The sequence below is a fragment of the Sus scrofa genome, chromosome 2 (assembly GCF_000003025.6).
Source record: "Sus scrofa isolate TJ Tabasco breed Duroc chromosome 2, Sscrofa11.1, whole genome shotgun sequence".
NCBI classification, from domain to species: Eukaryota; Metazoa; Chordata; class Mammalia; order Artiodactyla; family Suidae; genus Sus; species Sus scrofa.
Genome location: NC_010444.4, coordinates 76,475,367 through 76,495,260, shown reverse-complemented (window position 1 = coordinate 76,495,260; position 19,894 = coordinate 76,475,367). Strand labels below are relative to the sequence as shown.

Here is a 19,894-nt window from a genome sequence, read left to right as displayed (position 1 = left end):
CAGACAAAGCAGAAATGAGAGGGAAGTGGGCACCTTCTCAACCTGCCTTCCAGACACTTGTGCTCCATGCCTGCCCTGCACCCGTGAGGTCTAATCGTACCAATATCCTGTCCGCGTCTGCTCCCCTATCTGGGGCACTTTGACGGGTCACAAACCCTTGCGAGGACTCCTGGTGACAAAGATGGTGACATGCCCCTAAGCCGGGCCCCCCTGCCAGGAAAACAGAAATGACACCCAGCAGCCGCAGGGGAGGAGACGGTATGATTTATTCCGATGTTCGTGTGGGAACATCCACGGGCGTGGGGGCGGGTACATGGGACCCCTGCCCACAGCCCCGCCGCCTTTCCGACCTGGCCAGTGGCCTGGGGGGCACAGTGGTTATGGCATTTGGTCGCAGTTCTGCACTGAAAAGGAGCTACATTCAGGCTGTCTCCTGAGGAGTCGGACCTGGTGGCTTCTGGAAGGACCAAGGCCAGGTCGTGGTAATTGCACTTGTGCGGTATTGGCGTTGGCGCCCTTCTCCCCTGCAAGTGCCCGGATACCAGATGCGGCCCCACGCCCTCAGGTGCAATGGGGAGGTTTGGTTCCGGAGCTACAGAGGGTCACACGCACAGGGTTTTGATGGGATGCTGGCAGGTGTCTGACGAGAGGTGACTCCAAACATTCAGGGAAATTCAAAGGCCCCAAACCCAGAGAGCAGCAGCCTGTTATTCTTGACAGGGGATGTTTCTCTTGGGGGCAGGGGGTGGGGAGCTCACTTATCTGTATGTAAGAAACTTTCTTCCCATAACATCTCATGGCAGTGGTAAATGAAAGTGTAAGAACTCAATCTTTTATGCAATGCAAAGGGGCCACAGGAAACCTGGGATGTGTGCGTGGGCTTGGGACGAATCCCGGAGGAACTAGGGACAGAAGTGGTCTGGGAAGGATGCAAGCGGGTAGGGTGCTCACTGCGGGATCAGATTCCAGCCTTGGCCTCACTGGGCCCAGCACCCCACAGGCTGAGCACCGGCTTAGGTCGAGCAACCCCCTAGGCCAAGCATCCCCCAGGCCCAGCCCAAAGGAGACAGGGCTGGGTGGGGTCGTGTCCTGGAAAATGCAAGTGGTTTACAAACAAAGTGGGTTTTCCTGGCTGCTCACAGCACACAGAACTATGGAATTCAAGTTCAATCTCCCCAGCAGGGCCAGGAGACTGGGGTCTGTGCAGGCCCACAGTTGCTGTACCTCTCGATCAAACAGAGGAAGCCACCCTGTGGCATAGAGCTCTGGGCTAGGAGACACTGGTCCCTGTTCCGGAGACGTGGCTCTCCAGTAGTGGCCTCAGTGACATGGGGCTGAGGGCCTCTCAGTGGCACATCCGTGCAGTCATTTCTTTCTGTTAGGAAGAAGCAGAACATCAGGTATGGACATCAGGAAATTGCATGCAAGGGAAATTGCGGGGGCGCAGGCTCAAGGGGCAAACCTTACAAAATACAAACAGACAGCAACACAGACCCTTCCTGTTAAAGACCAGTCTGTCTTTAGAATGAACTCTGAGCATCGTTGTGGGAGAAATGGCCATGGGATATGACACTAAGCTCAAAAACAGTGAACCCATCACAAAACTGTACACCATGGTCTCTAGTAGTTGGTGAGATTCACATAAAATGAACCGTGGTAGAGCAGCATCCACCTCCACCACGGTGTCACCCTGCCCCTGGCTCCAAAACACCCCACTGCACCACGAAGCATGTGTACCATGACTTTAACTCTGCAAAAACCTTTGCTGACAGGCAGAGCCTGCAAGGGAATATGACAGTTATGTGAAGACATTTTTTAGAGATTTTTCGAAGTTGGAAAAGAATAGACTTTTGCAAGGACCCAAAGTAACAGACAAATCCAGGAAAAACAGCCCCACATGGAATGTAACCTGGTGCAGTCACTATGGAGAACAGTCTGGCAGTTCCTTAAAAAACCAAAAACAGAGTTACCACGTGATCCTACAATCCCACTCCTGGAGTGGTAGAAAAGTCTAATTCAAAAAGGTACATGCACCCCAATGTTCACAGCAGCACTATTCACAACAGCCAAGACATGGAAGCAACTTAAATGTCCATTGACGGATGAATGGATAAAGATGTGGGGTGAGTGTGTGTGTGTGTGTGTGTGTGTAATGGAATATTACTCAGCCATAAAAAATAACGAAATAATGCCATCTGAAGCAATATGGATGCAACTAAAGATTATCATACTAACTGAAGTAAGTCAGAAAGAGAAAGATAAATGCCATATGATACCACTTATATGCGGAATCTAAAAAAAATGAAACTGGGAGTTCCTGTTGTGGTGCAGTGGAAATGAATCTGACTAGTATCCATGAGGATGAGGGTTTGATTCCTGGCCTCTCTCAGTGGGCAGGGGATCTAGTGTGGCTGTGAGCTGTGGTATAGGTCTTAGATGTGTTTAAGTTCCAGTGTTGCTGTGGTTGTGGCACAAGCCAGCAGGTGCAGCTCCGATTTGACCCCTAGCCTGGGAACTTCCATGTGCTGTGGCTGTGGCCCTAAAAAAGACAAAAATAAAATAAAAAATAAAAAATAAAAAAATGAAACAAAAGAATGTATTTATAAAACAGATCCGCAGACATAGAAAGCAAACTTATGATTATTAAGGGGGAAAGGGGATGGAGGGATAAATTAGGAGTGTAGGATTAGGAATTTCCATTGTGGCTCAGTGGTTAACACACCCAACTAGTATGTATGAGGACACAGGTTTGATCCCTGGCCCCGCTCAGTGGGTTAATGATCTTGCCTTGCCGTGAGCTGTAGTGTAGGTTGCAGATGCATCTTGGATCCTATGCTGCTGTGGCTGTGGTGTAGGCTGGCAGCTACGGCTCCGATTCAACTCCTAGCCTAGGAACCTCCATATGCCAAGGGTGTGGCCCTAAAAAAGACAAAAAAAAAAAAAAAAGGGAGTGGAGGATTAACAGAAACACACTACTATGTATAAAATAAACAACAAGGATCTGTATAGCACAGGGAACTATATCAATATTTTGTAATAACCTATAAGTGAAAAAGATTATGAAAAAGAGACATATATGAGTGTATAACTGAATCACTTTTTTGCATGTCTGAAACTAATACAAGACTATAAATCAACTATACTTCATTTAAAACAAATACCAAAAAGCAGGCTCACCTGGGGACCCAGGAGGAAACTGTGAATGGGGACTGAAAGTGATGACCTAGTCTCCCCAGGGGTAGAGCCATACACCCAGATCCCGCCTAGCCCTGGATCATCCCAGCATTTCCGAGCTTGGGGAGAAACCCAGAGAGGGGAACGGAGGTGCATCCCACTCTGTAATGACCCTGGGGATGTTCACCCTGGAAGAGTGGCAGCAACTGATGGGCACTGGGAGAGCAGCCACCTGTGCCCTTTGACCTCACAGGTCCTGCTCAAAGACATTTGGTTAATGCTGTGCCCAATGGGGTGACCTGGATCTGGCCACCCAAAGAGTCCCAACTCTAGGGTGGGGTCATTACTGACCCATGTGGCCAATCCCTGGAGGGAGAGAGTGAATGGTTGCAGGGACTGCGGAGGGGAATGGAGATGATGCTGATGGGGATAAGGCTTCTTCAGGGGTGCTGGAAGGTTCTAGAACTGGAGAGAGGTGGTGACTGCACAACTCTGTGCATGTACTAAATACTGAGGTGTTCACTTCACAAGGGCCAATTGTACGATGTGTAAACTTAACCTCAATGAAAACCAACAAGCAGTCTTCCTCGCTCTCCACGGGCGCAGCCCTCGCACCCGCAGCCCCCACCAAGGCCTGCTGGCTCCCGGCCACTCACCAGCGGCTCCAGCTCCTTGGTGTCGATGAGGCCGAATTCCGTGACGAAGTAGTAGAAGTGCTTGTAGCAGGTGTTGACGTGCGCCTCGGAGCCCAGCTGCGCGATGCGGTCAAAGTGGTGGATGTAGACGTGCACGAAAACGCGGAAGAGCCGCGACAGGATCTTCTTCACCACCTGCAGGAAGTTCTTGGGGAACGGCGTGCCTGCACGGGCGACAGGGCGCAGCGTGGCTGGGTCATGGGCGAGCGCCTTCCTCCCAGACCCATCCTGGCCTCTCCCTCTGCCCATGTGGCAGGCATGCCCCCCACCACTCCCGCCTGTTGCCTCTGCCCTCGCTGCGCCTTCTCACACCCCAGAGCCAGAGCTCCCTGCCCTCCTGGCGGAGGGGAGGTGCACCGGCTTCCTTGACGGTTTCTAGTTCTCTTTTTCGAAAGAGCACAAGACAAATCAGAAAACCACGTTTTGGCCTTTCACCTTTTGCACTTAATATATTTCTCTCTCGCCATCCTAAGCAAATTTCATGATACTACTTTACACTGGAATGTACATGCCTTAATTGCACACACACTTTATCGCTCCTTCTTCTATTACTGAATTTAATACATTTTATTTCTATTTTTTTTGGTTTGTTTTTTGTTTTTGCTTTGTAGGGCCACACTGCAGCATATGGAAGTTCCTAGGCTAGGGGTCAAATCGGAGCTACAGCTGCAGGCCTACACCACAGCCACAGCAACGCAGGATCTGAGCCGCATCTGCGACCTACACCACAGCTCACAGTTATGCCAGATCCTTAACCAACTGAGTGAGGCCAGGGATCGAACCTGTAACCTTATGGTTCCTAGTTAGATTCCCTTCTGCTGCTCCACACAGGGACTTCTTTATTTCTATTTTTATTGCTATTTCCCCCCCTTTTTTAGGTCCGCACCAGAGGCATATGGAAGCTCCCAAGCCAGGTGTAGAATCAGAGCTGTAGCTGCCCGGCTAAACCACAGCCACAGCAATGCCAGATCCGAGCCGTGTCTGCAACCTACACTACAGCTCATGGCAATGCTGGATACTTGACCCACTAAGTGAGGGCAGGGATCCAACCTGCTTCCTCATGGATACTAGTTAGGTTTGTTACCACTGATTCACAACGGTAACTCCTCTATTTTTATTTAAAAAAAATTTTTTTTTGTCTGTGCCCACAGCATGCAAATGTTCCCAGATCAGGGACTGAACCCGTGCCACAGCAGCAACCCAACCACAATAGTGACAAGGCCAAGTCCTTAACCACTAGGCCACTGGGAAACTCCAGTATTTTTATTTTTATTTTTTTTTGCTTTTTGGGGCTGCACCTGCAGCATACGGAAGTTCCCAGGCTAGGGGTCTAATTGGAGCTACAGCTGCTGGCCACAGCCACAGCCACAGCCATAGCAATGCCAGATCCAAGCCGTGTCTGCGACCTACACCACAGCTCATGGCAATGCCAGATCCTTAACCCACTGAGAGAGGCCAGGGATCAAACCCACAAATTCATGGCTCCTAGTCGGATTTGATTCCACTTCACCATGACAGGAACTCCTTTATTTTTATTTTTTTATCTTTTGTCTTTTTAGGGCTGCACCCATGGCATATGGAGGTTACCAGGCTTGGGGTCAAATCGGAGCTGTAGCTAGCAGCCCACACTACACACAGCAATTTGGGATCTGAGCCGAGTCTGTGACCTATACCATAGCTCACAGCAATGCTGGATCTTTTAACTCACTGAATGGGGCCAGGGATCAAACCCGTGTCCTCAGGGATCCTAGTTGGGTTTGTTACTGCTGAGCCACAACAGTATTTTTTTTTAGGGCCGCATCCATGGCATATGGAGGTTCCCAGGCTAGGGGTTGAATGGGAGCTGCAGCCACAGCAATGCCAAATCCAAGCCATGTCTGTGATCTATACCACAGCTCATGGCAACACTGGATCCTTAACCCACTGAGTGAGGCCAAGGATCAAACCTGCGTCCTCATGGATACTAGTCAGGTTCATTTCCACTGAGCCACGAATATGGGAACTACCCTTCCAGCATTTTTAAATTGTGGTAAAACACACCTGCTCTGAGAATCGCTGACCAGCCATCCTCCGCCAACAGGCTCCTTCAGGGGGCTAAGCGCCCCTATGTGCTCCTCCCCCTCCCTGACCTCATGTCCTCTTCCTCCTCCAGGACAGAATCCTAGTGGTCATTCCATCCAACCAGTGCTGGGGAGAGGGGCAACAAAGGGGACCAGCCCCTGACCTTCAAGAGGGGGCTCCCAAGCTAACACGTAGGGGAAGGAGTAGAGAGGTGCCACCAAGCGTGCGAAACCAAGGTGTGCCAGGTCCACAGTTCCTGAGGATGGAATCAACAGCAGCACCAAATGGCCAAATGGCGCTGTGCTTCCCTCAGGGCGAGGAAAGGCCCTAAGGACACGCAAGTAACTTCCGGAGAGACGCGTGTGCAGGGAGGTTCATGGCGCAGCCAGACCGAGAGCAGCCAGACCGAGTTGGGGGCGGAAGACCAGCCCTGAGGCTGCTCACAGTGGGAAAGGCCCCAGGCATGTGGAGAAGGAAGGCAGATGGGAAAGAGACCCCCCCCGCCCCGACGACCTGCGCCTCCCCAGCTCCCCTCCTGCATGTCTGGGGGCCCACGGAACTGATGGGACCCATATTCTGCTGGCCCGACGCGTTTGTGAACGTCTGTTACAGGTGGACAGGCCTCAGCAGCTGGGGGCCGAATTCTGGGGACTGTTCATTTGGCTTCTGGGTGTTCTCCCTGAGGGGAGAAAAAGGCTGAACAGAAGGAATGCTCGTGAGATGACCACGTCCATGGGGCATCTAAGGTGCACATGTCCTCCGCAAAGACCTAGGTGGGAAGTGGCCTAGAAAGTGTGCGGCAGATGTGTTACCAAGTGAGAAGGAGGAAAGACGGGAGCATGGCCTGGCACCAGCTACATGGGTCCCGGCCTGCTCTGCCCCCCTCCTGAGGAGTGTTGCTGGGAGTCACTGAGGTCATCCTGGGTGGAGAAGGAGAGGCAGCCCTGCAGGAGAAGGGCCTAGAAATGCCATCTTTCAGGACTACATTGCCTATGCTTGCAACGATGCTCTCGCATGGGGGTTGCAAATGTGGTGCACCGCCTGGTTCTGTAAATAGTTTTATTAGAACACAGGCCCACTCTTTATGCACGTGTGTCTGTTTACGTATCGTCCATGATAGCTTTCAGGCTACATGGCAGGTCCAAGGAGCCTAGACAGACCATATACACCACAAAACCAGGAAGAGTTACTATCCAGCCCTTTCTGGGAGAGTCTGTGGACCCTGGGTCTAACCTGGAGAGTGTGGGCAGGTGGCTTTGGTGCCTAAATGGATGCAGAGGCATGTGTGGTGCCAGCATACGAAAGTGAAATTTGGACAGGTCTTTCCTTGGCTCAGCCACAAATCTAACCCCGAGAGGCGTGGCAAGCTCTGGTTCTGAGCAGAACCACAAACAAGCAAAGAACAGCATTTCAGTCGGCCGCCTAGCTTGGGGGGTCGAACCAGACCAAGGGGAGAAGAAGACTGATAGGGATGGGCCGGGGGTGGTGGGATCAAAGCTGAGGGCTGCACACCGCTGTGCATGTACTTCAAGGCCCCTGAACCGTGAGCTTTGGGAGGTGGTACTGAGGGCACGGGGACTCCATGCAGTAAAACTGTTACTAAAAGAACACAAGAGGCATTCCCATCGTGGCACAGTGGAAACGAATCTGACTAGGAACCATGAGGTTGCGAATTCGATCCCTGGCCTCGCTCAGTGGGTTATGGATCCAGCGTTGCTGTGAGCTGTGGTGTGGTGTAGGTCACAGACGTGGCTCGGATCTGGTGTTGCTGTGGCTGCAGTGTAGGTTGGCAGCTGTAGCTCCAATTGGACCCCTAGCCTGGGAACCTCCATATGCCGCAGGTGCGGTACCAAAAAGCAAAAAGCAAAAAACAAACAAACAAACAAACAAAAAAAACAAGAACACGAGAGCAGCAGAGACTCACCGACGTTGGTGGGGAAGACGTCCTCGTTGTTGATCTGTACCTCAACCCAGTCCATGAGCAGGTCCATGTAGCGGGGGGCTGAGAGCGCCGTGGGCCGCCGGAACTTGTTCTCATCCTGCCAGCGGTACTCGTACTTGGGGCCGCCTGACATGATGGGGCAGGAGCGCTCGGTGCAGCCGTCACTGATGGTGCCGTAGATGAGGTTGATGCGGTTGAAGAAGTCCACCACGTGCACGGCCACCCAGTCGTTGAGCTCCTCGCCAGCAGGCAGCTGCACGGCCAGCTTCAGGTCTAGCCCTGCGTTCAGCGATGCCTGTGCCTTCTTGTGCAGCTCAAAGCGCTGGGTGCCCGGCTCAAACTTGCGCTTGGGCCGGAAGGTCTTGTCCTTGTTGAAGACCTGTTTCAGCAGGAAGGGGTTGGACATCTTGGCGGGGCCTCCACAGGGAAGGGCGGGCAGGATACTCGAGACAGGGCGGTCACTGGGCCCCGGGTTTTCCCCAGACCTGGAACACACAAAGGGGAAGTGTGGGCACTTGTTCCCGGGCTAGGCCCTTATTTGGAAAAAGTCTGCAGATATGATTGAGTTGAGGGTCCTAGCAGGCGCTCTTCCTAGATCACCCTGGTGGCCCTCATCTGATGACGGGGGTCCTTGTAACACAAGACAGATAACCGGGAAGGGGCTATAGGATGACGGAAACCCAGTGTCCCTCCAGCTCCTCCTGAGCCTTCTTTCTGCACCGTCATCTGTTGCATGGGGAGAGTGACAAACCCCTCAGAGGGTGGGAGAGGCTCATACTTGGGACATCATGTACCAGCTCCACTGCCATCACTGCTGTGGTTACAGCTCTCTGTCTGTGTGGGCCTGGCTGGGGTGGGGTTGGGTCTGTGTCTCTGGGGGCAAGGGTGGGGTTGGGTCTGTGTCTCTGGAACTCATCTGGCTGTGCCACACGCACCGCCTGTACAATACATAATCACTTGTGAGTAATGTTATATACACCCCCCTTTCTTTGCCCTGGGACCAGCAGCCTTGTCCGGCAGCCCCTCCAGACCAGCATGCTGTGTAGCAAGCTGCCACACACCAAGGGGCTTTGAACCACTCACCTTTGTTACCAGAAAGTTCTGGATATCCCATGTCTGAAATGGGCCTTGTGTGTCCTTCTCAGGGGTCCCCTCACCCCCCCAGACCCGAGGCGGCCATGCAGAGAATGGATGTCAGTGCCACCAGGCTGACCTCAGTGACAGAGAAGCAGTTCCTGGAGGGCAGGGCCCAGGCCGGCAAGTCTGGTGTCCCCAGCACACCCTTGTCTGCAGGATCAGGTGGGAGTGACCAGGAGAGGGAAGGACCTCAGTAGACATTTTGTAAGAGTAGAGTCACCACCACCACCACATCCTGGAGCCTCCAGGCTCACAGCCCTTCCACCCTGGTGGGTCTGGAAAGCAAAGTGTCCAGGCTGTAGAACTGGAACCTTTGGGGCCACCTTCCATAAGCCTTGGGGTTAATTCCAGAGGCTGGACAGATGGTAAAGCGCTTATGCCAGTGTTCCAGTGGTCCTGCCCCGGGGCAGGGAGCCTGGCAAGTGATGCAGACTCTGATCTAAGAATTCAAGAAAAGGCTGCCTGGCCTAAAGGGAGATGGAGCTCCATCCAGCCAAGAGATGGAATGTGTGTGTGTTGGGGGGCAATGTTTCTCCCCTCAGGGAGAGGGTGACCCTAACTCCATCCTCCTTCTGCGTCCTTAGCGTGCACACAGGGCCTGCTCACAAAGGGCTCAGAAGCCTCTGATGTGAGAGCAGGGAAGAGCCCTTCCTGTCCTGGTGAGCGGGGAGAGCGTGGTTGGCAGAATGGCGGCCCCAGAGATGCCCTGTCCTGGTACTGGGGCCTGTGGACGTGTCCCCTCATGTGGCAGAGGGGACTTTGCAGGCGGGGTTAAATGAAGGCCCTGAGATGGAGGTGGTCCTGGATTCCCCGGGGGCCCAGTGTCATCACAGGGCCTCATAAGAGGGAGGCGGAAGGGTCAGAGGCAGAGATGGGAGATGCCGCGCTATTAGCTGTGAGGATGGAGGAAGGGGCTGCGAGCCAGGGATACGGTGCCTCTAGAAGCTGGAAAAGGAGAAATGGATTCTCTCCTGGAGCCTCTGGAAGGACTAGCCCTGCCCAGACCTGGGTTTAACCCTGTGAGGCCCAAGTCAGACCCCGACCTCTAGAACCATGAGACAGTCAATGTGTGTGGTTTTCAGCTACAAAGTCTATAGGGACTTGTTACAGCACCCCCGGGGAAACCCAGAGAGAGGCTTCACAGATAATCCTAGAGCGCCGGGCAGAATAACCTACAGTTGACATCACTGGGTCGCTCAAGCCCTAGTTACATCTGGGCCTGGACCTTCTGTCCTCCCCACTGGACACTGTGGGTTGCTGGAAGCTGGGCATCTGGGGTCAGAGCCAGAGGGATGGGAAGAGCCCCAGTGAGGAGGAGAGGGACCCACCTCCGCCCCCAGAGGATGGCTCTGATCAAAAAGGACAATCACTAGGGCTGCAGATGATGGGGAGCAGTTGGAACCCTCCTCCAGCACTGCCAGTAGGAATGTCAAATGGGGCAGCCACTGTGGAAGACCGTCTGGTGGTTACAAAAACACAGCATTACCATCTCACACAGCAATGCACTCCTGGCGCCCACCCAAAAGAAGTGACAACACACATCCACACAAACATCTGTAAGTGTGCATGCCTGGCAGCATGGTTCACAGCATCCAAGAGGTGGGGTCACCCAAATACCCAGTAACAGGTGAACTGAACTACACATGGGAGCATCACTCAGCCATGAAAAGGAGAGAAGCACTGACACTCACTACCATGTGGACGGACCGGACCCTGAGACCGTGATGCTCAGTGAGAGAAGCAGATGCAGAAGGACACATGGTGTGGGATTCCATGGATGAGAAATGTCCAGGAGTTCCCGTCGTGGCGCAGTGGTTAACGAATCCGACTAGGAACCATGAGGTTGCGGGTTCGATCCCTGCCCTTGCTCAGTGGGTTAACGATCCGGCATTGCCGTGAGCTGTGGTGTAGGTTGCAGACGCGGCTCGGATCCCGCGTTGCTGTGGCTCTGGCGTAGGCCGGTGGCTACAGCTCCGATTAGACCCCTAGCCTGGGAACCTCCATATGCCGCGGGAGCGGCCCAAGAAATAGCAACAATAACAACAACAACAACAAAGACAAAAGACAAAAAAAAAAAAAAAAAAAAAGAAATGTCCAGAACAAGCACAGCCACAGATAGATAGGTTGGGTTCCTGGTTATCAGGGCCTGGGGAGAGGGTAGGGTGACTGCTCATGGGAATGGGATTTCTTTCCTGGAGTTAGAATGTTCTGGAATGGATAGAAGTGATGGTTGCAAATAGCGAATGTACTGAAAACAACGGAATATACACGTTAAGTAGAGGGAAGAGTACAGTATGTGTATGACATCCAATTACGACAGCGTTTTTTATTTTTTAAGATTTTAATTTTTTCCATTATTGTTGATTTACACATTCTGTCAATTTCCGCTGTACAGCAAAGTGACCCAGTCAGGGTTTTTTTGTTTGTTTGTTTTCTTTTTAGGGCCACACCTGTGGCATATGGAGATTCCCAGGCTCGGGGTCCAATTGGAGCTGCAGCTGCCAGCCTACACCACAGCCACAGTTATATGGGATCCGAGACACATCTGTGACCTATGCCACAGCCTGTGGCAACACTGGATCCTTAACCCACTTAGAGAAGCCAGGGATCGAACCTGCACCCTTATGGACACTGTCAGGTCCTTAACCCATTGAGCCACAGTGGAAACCCCAAAGCAGTTACTTTGTAACGTGGGGTGCAGGGGACGAGAGCCAGTCAAGGCTGGGCCTCTGCCCCAGGCACTCAAAGAACTAAAGACATTTCTCTCTCAGTTCAAAATGAGGCCAGTACTGCCTGTAAACCTGATCACTATAAATGGTAACATCAGCACCAAAAACTGCACCGAAGGAAATGTGCAGTCACTGACATCCCAGTGAAGGCTTGGCGACGTAAGGACTGCTTGGTGATGCAGCTTGAGGCAATCTGTGCTCTGTCCACAGACCAGGAGTGCCTTCTCTTCCTTCCCCAAAGCCGGCCCTGGAGCCCCAGCCCCGTCATCACTTCCTGCCACGGTAGTTAATACCCAGCACGGCACTTAGTAACCCTTGAGGAAAAACGGAACCCCCACTTCACAGATGGGAAGACTGAGGCCCAGACCCAGCACTGCTGACATGGGGGTTGTCTGGGGTGCTGTCGAGTGTGGAGCAGCAGCCCCAACCCCCACCCCCTTGATGCCACTGGCACCCCCAGTGGTGATGACAAGCACAGATATCCCCAGATATTTTCCAGCATCCCCTAGGGGCAGGACTTCCCCAGGGAAGAACCATTGGGTTATAAGATCATGCATGACTCACTACTAACTAGCTAGTGATTAGTAAGTCACTGTTCAGCCTCGCATGTGGCCACAGGAATAGCAAGAGTTTATACCCAGACTATGGGGGCAAAGCCTTGGTTATTTCTGCTGTGTCACCAGCCTCCACAGCCCCACCTCTCTGTTCTTTGGGCTTCCATGAGTCTGATCCCAAAGCCAGAACCAGATGCCTACGGAGCCAGTACAGGTGCTTCCGGTTCAGACCCTCCCTGGTTTTAGGGGGGCGCAGACATGGCTCTGGGTGCCCAAGTCCTGGTGGGCAGGAAGCTGGTACCTCCGAGAAGGGAAAGCAGCAGAGTACAGGATGCAGCCACCAAGGCCCTGACGTGGAAGACCAGGTGAGCTCAGCCTCGGAACCCCCAGGAGACACTGGTTAAAAGAGACCACCTGCCCCACCCCTCTCTCAGAAGGGACCAGCCGCGTCCCCTGGGCTAGGCAGCCAGGACCCTTGTACCAGGGCATGTGTGCTTCTCACGCCAGGTGGGAACCCTGTGGCCCCGCCCATGGCTGCCAAATGCCCAAGGGGTCGTGACCTGCCCATGTGATGAATCTGCAGACATAGTGGCTCTCAGGCCACTCCAGGTGCAGATCAGGGGACAGTCACCCTGTGGGGACCAGTTGGAGAAGCCAGCCAACCTCTCCTGCGCCCACCACCTGGCGGCACAACCATACTCTGGCAAGGAGATGACGAAGTGGGTGTCACACTCCTGTCCAGCCAACGTGGGGCAGGGCCGGCCATGGAGCCCCCAAAGCTGCTTCTGCGTATCCCGCCCATCCAAGTTCCTTGTCCACCCTGCAGCCAGTCTCCTAACCTCAGGGGAATCACAACACCAAGAAAACACTGCCTTCTACTTATTTGAGTCTTCCCCAGGGGTGGGACTCTAATAGCTGACGATGTCACCTGGGGACCTGAGACCTGCCAGACAGGAGCGGAGTGGCGGGGAGGGCCTCAGGGAGAGGACACAAGGCCCACTGGCCCGGCTGACCCCGTGTCTGTCTCCAGCCCTTCCTGCCATGGAGCAGACCCAGGCCTGGACAGTTCTGGAAGATAGGGTGGGACTGTGGAAGGAGTGTGTAAGGTTCCTGCCTGCCTTTCTGTCTCCTCAGAAAGTGGGAGAAATTTTTTTTTTTTTGTCTTTTTGCTATTTCTTTGGGCCGCTCCCGCGGCATATGGACCCAGGCTAGGGGTCAAATTGGAGCTGTAGCCACTGGCCTACGCCAGAGCCACAGCAACGCGGGATCCAAGCCGCATCTGCAACCTACACCACAGCTCACGGCAACACCGGATCATTAACCCACTGAGCAGGGGCAGGGACCGAACCCACAACCTCATAGTTCCTAGTCGGATTCATTAACCACTGCGCCACGACGGGAACTCCCAGAATTTTTTTTTTAAGTAGGAGCAATGATTTTCTGAAAAACTTCCTGGGTGGGCAGAGTTCCCGCCAAAAGCAAACAGCTTTCTAGCAGAAACACAGACTCCCACAGCTACCGGAAGGTGCCTCTTCCTTGAGAAGCGCTACAGGAGGCCAGGGCCCCTGGGATACACTCTCGTGCACACACACACACACACACACACCCCACCGCCGTCCCAGGTACCTTTTTCTCTGCCCTTCTTAGAACACCTCTAAGGACCGCGTGGGGAAAACCAGGACAGGCTTCTCGGAATTCAGCACTAAGGGCTCCCCTGCTTCTTCCTGAAGAGAGATGCGTGTAGTACTGAGAAACTCCTAGAGTGACAAAAGTTAAGATGACAAAATTCCCCTGCCTCAGCATGCACTCACTGCCACCCCCCACCCCGCCCCTGCATTTTGCTGAAAACATAACAAAACACAGTTCCTGTGAGCAACCGCCTTGAGTGAGCTGCTGCACCTCAGCCCAGTTGCCACTTCCTTCCGGTGCCTCCACATCCTGCCTGGGCCACTGACATTGCCATTGCTGCTGCAGGGATGGGCCCCAACCCCAGACGTCAGTCCCGCATGCTCTGGATGGCCGAGTGAACCCTGGCCCCTGGCCTGGCAGCCAGAGTGTCTGGCTGTGGGAAGCTCGGAGCCCTGGATCTGTCCTGTCAAAGCCCTTTGCGCCCCGAGCTATCTTCCACCATCTACATGTTTTGGGTTTTTTTTTGTCTTTTTAGGGCCGCACTCACGGCATATGGAGATTCTCAGGCTAGGGAACTACTCTGAGCTGTAGCTGCCGGCCTCCACCACAGCCGCAGCAACGTGGGATCTGAGCCACATCTGCGACCTACGGCAACGCTGGATCCTTAAACCACTAAGTGAGGCCAGGGATCGAACCCACAACCTCATGGTTCCTGGTCGGATTCATTTCCACTGTGCCATTATAAGAACTCCTGTGGTTTTTTTTTTTTTTTTTTTTATAAATAAAAGTCAATTCAGATATAATAACATACTTTTTTCCTTCTTTTTGCCACACCCATGGCATATGGGAGTTCTCGGGCCAGGAACTAAATTCAAGCCAGAGCTGTGACCTGCGACACAGCTGCAACCATGTTGGCTCCCTAACCCACTATGATGCGCTGGGCTGGGGATTGAATCAGCACTTCCAGAAAGACAAGCTGGATCATTAACCTGCTTGACACAGCGGGAACTCCAAAGTCCACCCTTTTAAAGTATACAATTCAATGGTTTTCAGTAAACTCATAGAGCATGCAGCCGTCACCACTAAGTCCAGAACAACCTCAGCACTGCACAAAGAAACCCTGTGCCCAGAAGCAGTTATTTCCTATCCCCCTTTTATAAAAGGGCCACTTCACATTCCCTAAAAAGACATGTTCAAGTCTTCACCCCTGACACCTGTGAATGGACCGTGCTGGGAAATGGGGTCCTTGCTGATATAATTAGGATGAGGTCACGCTGGAAGAGGCTGGGCCCTCAGCCATTGACTGCCATCCTTCTAAGAAGAGGGAGACCTGGACACAGACGAAAGGAGACAGCCATGTGATGGAGGCGGAGAGATAGGGATCCGTCTGTGACCCAAGGGCAGACCAGGATTGCCAGGCACACCAGAAGCTGGGAGAGGCAGGAAAGACCCTCTCAGGGCCTCTGAGAGTCCTGAACCCACAGCAGATAAGAGGTGGCTGGCGATCTCAAGCTGGCTCTCCCCATGTCTACAGCCTTCACTCCACCAAGATGAAGAGAGGGTGCTGGGGAGCTACCTGGTGGCTCAGTGGGTTAAGGATCAGGTGTTGTCATTATAGTGGCTCAGATTGCTGCTGTGGCGCAGGTTCAATCCCTGGCCCGGGAACTTCCACATGACATGGGTGTGGCCAAAAATAAAAAAAAGAAGGGGTTCTGCATGTACACAGCTGAACACACAACTCCTCCAAACCTCGTTCCTGTCTTAGCTCCCCACAGGGGCAGACAGACTGAATGTTCAACAAAATGGTATAATGAGGGGTGGGGGTGGGGGGACAGAAAGGAGAGTTGTGGATGGTGTGTCTGCTTAGAAGCCACACCTCTTCCTTCTGAGGACCTCAGACCAAGGACGCAAGAGCTGCCATGGCATGTTTAACTGATCCCAGACCTGCATGTCAGAAAGGGTAACACACAGGAAACAGCACCCACAAACTCTTGTCCAAACACCAACTCCCCTCTGCTGGCTATCCAAGCCTCCTTTCCACACCAAGGTCCTCGGGATCGAAACTCGCCTGTGACCACCTCCAGTCTGTGAGGAGGGCCATCCATCAAGTGGCGCACTCTTTCCAGGGATGGTGACTCTGCCCCAGATGTTCATGGCTGTCATGACTAGGGAGTTCCTGGCACTGAATAGGTGGGGCCACGAGGCTGCTCCAGGATGTCCCATGCCCAGGACACCTCCATGGAGAAGGACCCAGCCCCACATGTCTTATCTGGGACTTGGGAGCTACAGGAATGACCATCTCCTTCCCAGAATCCAGTTTCTAAAGTCAGATTTGCCTTTTTGGCTTAAGCAATCTGAACCTCGAAATTCTAGGAAGTCAGGAACAGAGCTCACCAGCTGGGGCATGTCCAAAATTTCCCAGAGTAAAAACCCAAGTTCCAAGCATGCTGCCTGGGGAATTTTTGTTAAGTCTCCATTTTAAGAAGCCCTGGAAGAGTTCCCGTCGTGGCACAGTGGTTAACGAATCTGACTAGGAACCATGAGGTTGGGGGTTCGATCCCTGGCCTTGCTCAGTGGGTTAAGGATCTGGCGTTGCCGTGAGCTGTGGTGTAGGTTGCAGATGCAGCTCAGATCCCACATTGCTGTGGCTCTGGTGTAGGCTGGTGACTACAGCTCCGATTTGACCCCTAGCCTGGGAACCTCCATACGCTGTGGGAAGTGGCCCTAGAAAAGGCAAAAAGACCAAAAAAAAAAAGAAGCCCTGGAGATGAGAGAGCAGCTCCCGGAATGATGGTTAGTGGCTTTTTCCTGAACCTGGCTGGCTTGGGAGGGTCGTGGCATGTGAAAAAAGACTGCCTTAACCATGTTAGGAAGACATCATCTGAAGGGTCCTGAAACTGAAACAGCACTTCCACGAAACCCCACAGGGACCAAAATGACCACTTCTGCTTTTTCTGAGAGAGGCGACTTAGAACTCAGCTTATCACAGCATCTGTGGCGCTTGGTATGTGAACACCATGCTCAAGATTTTAAAGATGATAGAGACACTCCTACAGGGAGGTTCAAATAAAAAGTAAACTCTCAGGCCATGGAAAGATGTGAGGGACCCTAAACGCACATCACTAAGTCAAAGAAGTCCATTGGAGAAGGTGATGCTGTGATTCCAACTCTATGATGGTCTGGGAAAGGCAGAGCAAAACTATGGGGACAGCAAAAGGATCTGTGGTCGCCAGGGGTGGTGAGGGTGGAGGGGTGAGGAGGATTGAACAAACAGGTGGAGCACAGGTGATTTTTAGGGATATGAAACTACTCTGTGTGCTAAAATGATAGATTCCTGTCAGTTTACATTTGCTTAAACCCAGAGAACATATACCACTAAGAATAAACCCTAGTGTACTACAGATGCTGGCTGACAATGATGTCTCAGTGTGGGTTCTGCTCTGGTGGGGGGAGTTGACAATGGGGAAGGAGGTGCATATATGGGGGCAGGGAGTACCTGGGAATTCCCTGAAACTTCCACTCAATTATGCTGTGAGCTTAAAACTTCTCTAAAAAAAGAAGTCTATTAAATATATATATATGTATATATACACACACATACATATATTTAACACATTCACCAATTACCACACACCAAGCACTTGGCCAAATCTTTTGAGTTGCTCATCCCATTTAAGAAATAACTACAGCCACAAATAGGAAGCAGATAATGACAAATTCTATGAAAGCAGGAGTTGGACATATATTTGCACAAAGAATAAGCACTGTGGAAGGCACCAAAATATGATATATGCCTCATGTGTAATTTCTAACTTCTGGGTAGCCATAATGAAAAGTAAAAAATAAACAAGTGACTTTTAACATTGATAAGATATACTATTTAAACCTAGGACACCAAAATAGCATTCCAACATCTAACAAATAGAGAAAACACTAAGGAAATATTTTGCACACACACACGCCATCTTAACACACTGGGTCTCAGAAATCTGGTGTGTACTCTACATGGATGGCACATCTCATTTTGGCACATTCTGGGGACTCACCAGTCATGCAACACTGGAGAGCTCAGCTCCAGAGGGTCTTAAAAGGGGAAAACCCGGAGTTCCCGTCATGGCTCAGAGGTTAAGGAACTCAACTAGTATTCATGAAGACGCAGGTTCGATCCCTGGCCTTGCCCAGGTGGTTAAGGATCCAGCATTGCTGTGAGCTGTGGTGTAAGTCACAGACGCAGCTCAGATTTTGTGTTGCTGTGGCTGTGGTGTAGGCCAACAGCTGCAGCTCCATTTGGACCCCTAGCCTGGGAACCTCCATATGCCGCGAGTGTGGCCCTAAAAAGAAAAAAAAAGGTGGGGTGGAACCCATCTGCTGGAGGACAGGAGCAACAGGGCAGGTGCTGTTTGAGGCAGGCACCAAATTCAGACTCTGGTGAGAAACTGGGTGCCCTAGGGTGTGGGCAGGGGTGGGGCAGCAAAGACTTCCCCTTGCTTCACTTCATGATCAGTACCACAGACACCGACAGGCTACCATAACTTGGGGTGGGGGAGTATGCCCCCAGGCACTCAGGGCTTCCGGAGGCGGCAGTGCTCTGTTCTGACATTGTCCATCCATGGCATCAGTCAGTGCTGAGTCCGTGAAATGGGCTAAAAAGAGCCCCTGAACTTTTATGCTGGGTGGAGAGTGGGATGAAGAAGCGGCTGACAGAGGCCAAGTGTAACAGAAGCAAATCCAAAATCACAAAGTGCAGGCAGGCAGTGGGGTATGAGATACAAATCCCATGCCACAATTTATCCAACTGTATGCTTTGAATGTGTGCAGTTCACTGCAAGTCTACTGAGCCTCTATAAAAAGGTTTAAAAAAAAAAAAAGAAAGAAATCCAAGGGGCAGAAAGCTCCTGTGAATAAATTCTGGGAGACTCTTACCCCCAAATGAGCAGTGGCTCTCTCAGTGGGAGAATCACTGGTCATTTATTTACAAAGAGCCTGTGACTCTGCGTATCTTTCAATCACCTCTCCTTCCCTTTTCAGCGACGTTTTGTAAAATACTCGGCCATTGAAAGCAAATACAAGCCCTATAGCCAGTTCAGAGACAGAGCTGTGGAGTCACCAGGTAGTCAGTGCCGACACCTGCCGCCCAGCCCTTGCCCGCTGCTCAGGGACTCTTGGGACAAGGAAGCCTGCTTGCAGAGGGCAGGTGTCCCAGTGGGCTGGGGGCCCTAAAATTCTGTGGGCTTTCCATCCATCAGGAGGTGGGGTCCTGATCAGCGATACAACCAGGGGTGACCTAAAGTAACATTTGTAACCGCTAATTGGACCAAGGGCCGCCACGGCTCCTGCCCCTCCACCACTGTTCACCCCCCTGAGGGGCCCGGTTGTCTGGTCCTCCGCGGTTGTCCCCCGCCCCTAAGGGCCCGGCCTCCCCGCCGCCCGCGGTCGTACCTCCTGAGGTCGCCCTGCCCGCGGTCGCCCTCTCTGAAGGACCCGGCCTCCCTCGCCTCTACCACCGTTCACCCCTCTGAGGGACCCAGCCTTCACACCGCCCGCGGTCATACCTCCGAGGACCCACCTGCCGCCTGCTGTCCGAAGGATCTGGCCACTCTCGTCGCCAGACTCCGCCCCCGGGGCTCCAATCAGCCTTGCCTCGCCGTCCGCCGCGGAAAAACTCCGCGCACCACTGCCCCGCCCCGGATATACTTCCGCTCCTGTCCAAGGCCTTCCCGGAAGTGGAGCGGAGACTGCCCGCGGGCGGAGCAGCTGAGTGCCCGGAGCGCTGGACCGGGCCTCGAGGTGGGGCCGCCGTGGAAGGAGGAGCTTGAGCGGGCCGAGAACGCCTGCGTGGAGCGCGGTCAGGGGCGGGGCCAATAGAGGGGTGGAGCCCTCTTTGGGAGCTGAGGTTGGTGGGCGTGGCTTGAAAGAGGAGTAGGCGGTGGGAAGTCGCTAGTCAGTTGCGAGGGCGGGCCTACGCCGAGGGGG

At 52.9% G+C, this 19,894-nt stretch overlaps 1 protein-coding gene across 3 annotated transcripts; it reads right to left on the bottom strand.

Moving 5' to 3' along the window:
* On the bottom strand, window positions 246-19,864 carry MOB3A (MOB kinase activator 3A). Of its 3 annotated transcripts, none has more exons than XM_021084201.1 (5): window positions 19,488-19,864; window positions 13,919-14,016; window positions 7,855-8,357; window positions 3,831-4,033; window positions 246-1,375 (listed from the first exon to the last, which is right to left on the bottom strand). In XM_021084201.1, exons 3-5 carry the CDS (start codon window positions 8,276-8,278, stop codon window positions 1,346-1,348), a joined length of 657 nt encoding a protein of 218 aa, XP_020939860.1. In that variant the 5' UTR covers window positions 8,279-8,357; window positions 13,919-14,016; window positions 19,488-19,864; the 3' UTR covers window positions 246-1,345. The 3 variants fall into 3 exon arrangements, with proteins under 3 accessions (XP_020939860.1, XP_020939861.1, XP_020939862.1); XM_021084202.1 differs by having other exon boundaries at window positions 13,919-14,049; window positions 19,488-19,794; XM_021084203.1 differs by lacking the exon at window positions 13,919-14,016 and having other exon boundaries at window positions 19,488-19,820.

Excerpts from the sequence above, each read along its gene's own strand:
- MOB3A (XM_021084201.1), bottom strand. The coding sequence starts at position 8,278 with ATGTCCAACCCCTTCCTGCTGAAACAGGTCTTCAACAAGGACAAGACC. Across the intron at positions 4,034-7,854 it reads CGTCTTCCCCACCAACGTCG|GCACGCCGTTCCCCAAGAAC; the intron begins GTGAGTCTCTGC and ends TCGCCCGTGCAG. Across the intron at positions 1,376-3,830 it reads CCAAGGAGCTGGAGCCGCTG|AAAGAAATGACTGCACGGAT; the intron begins GTGAGTGGCCGG and ends TCTTCCTAACAG.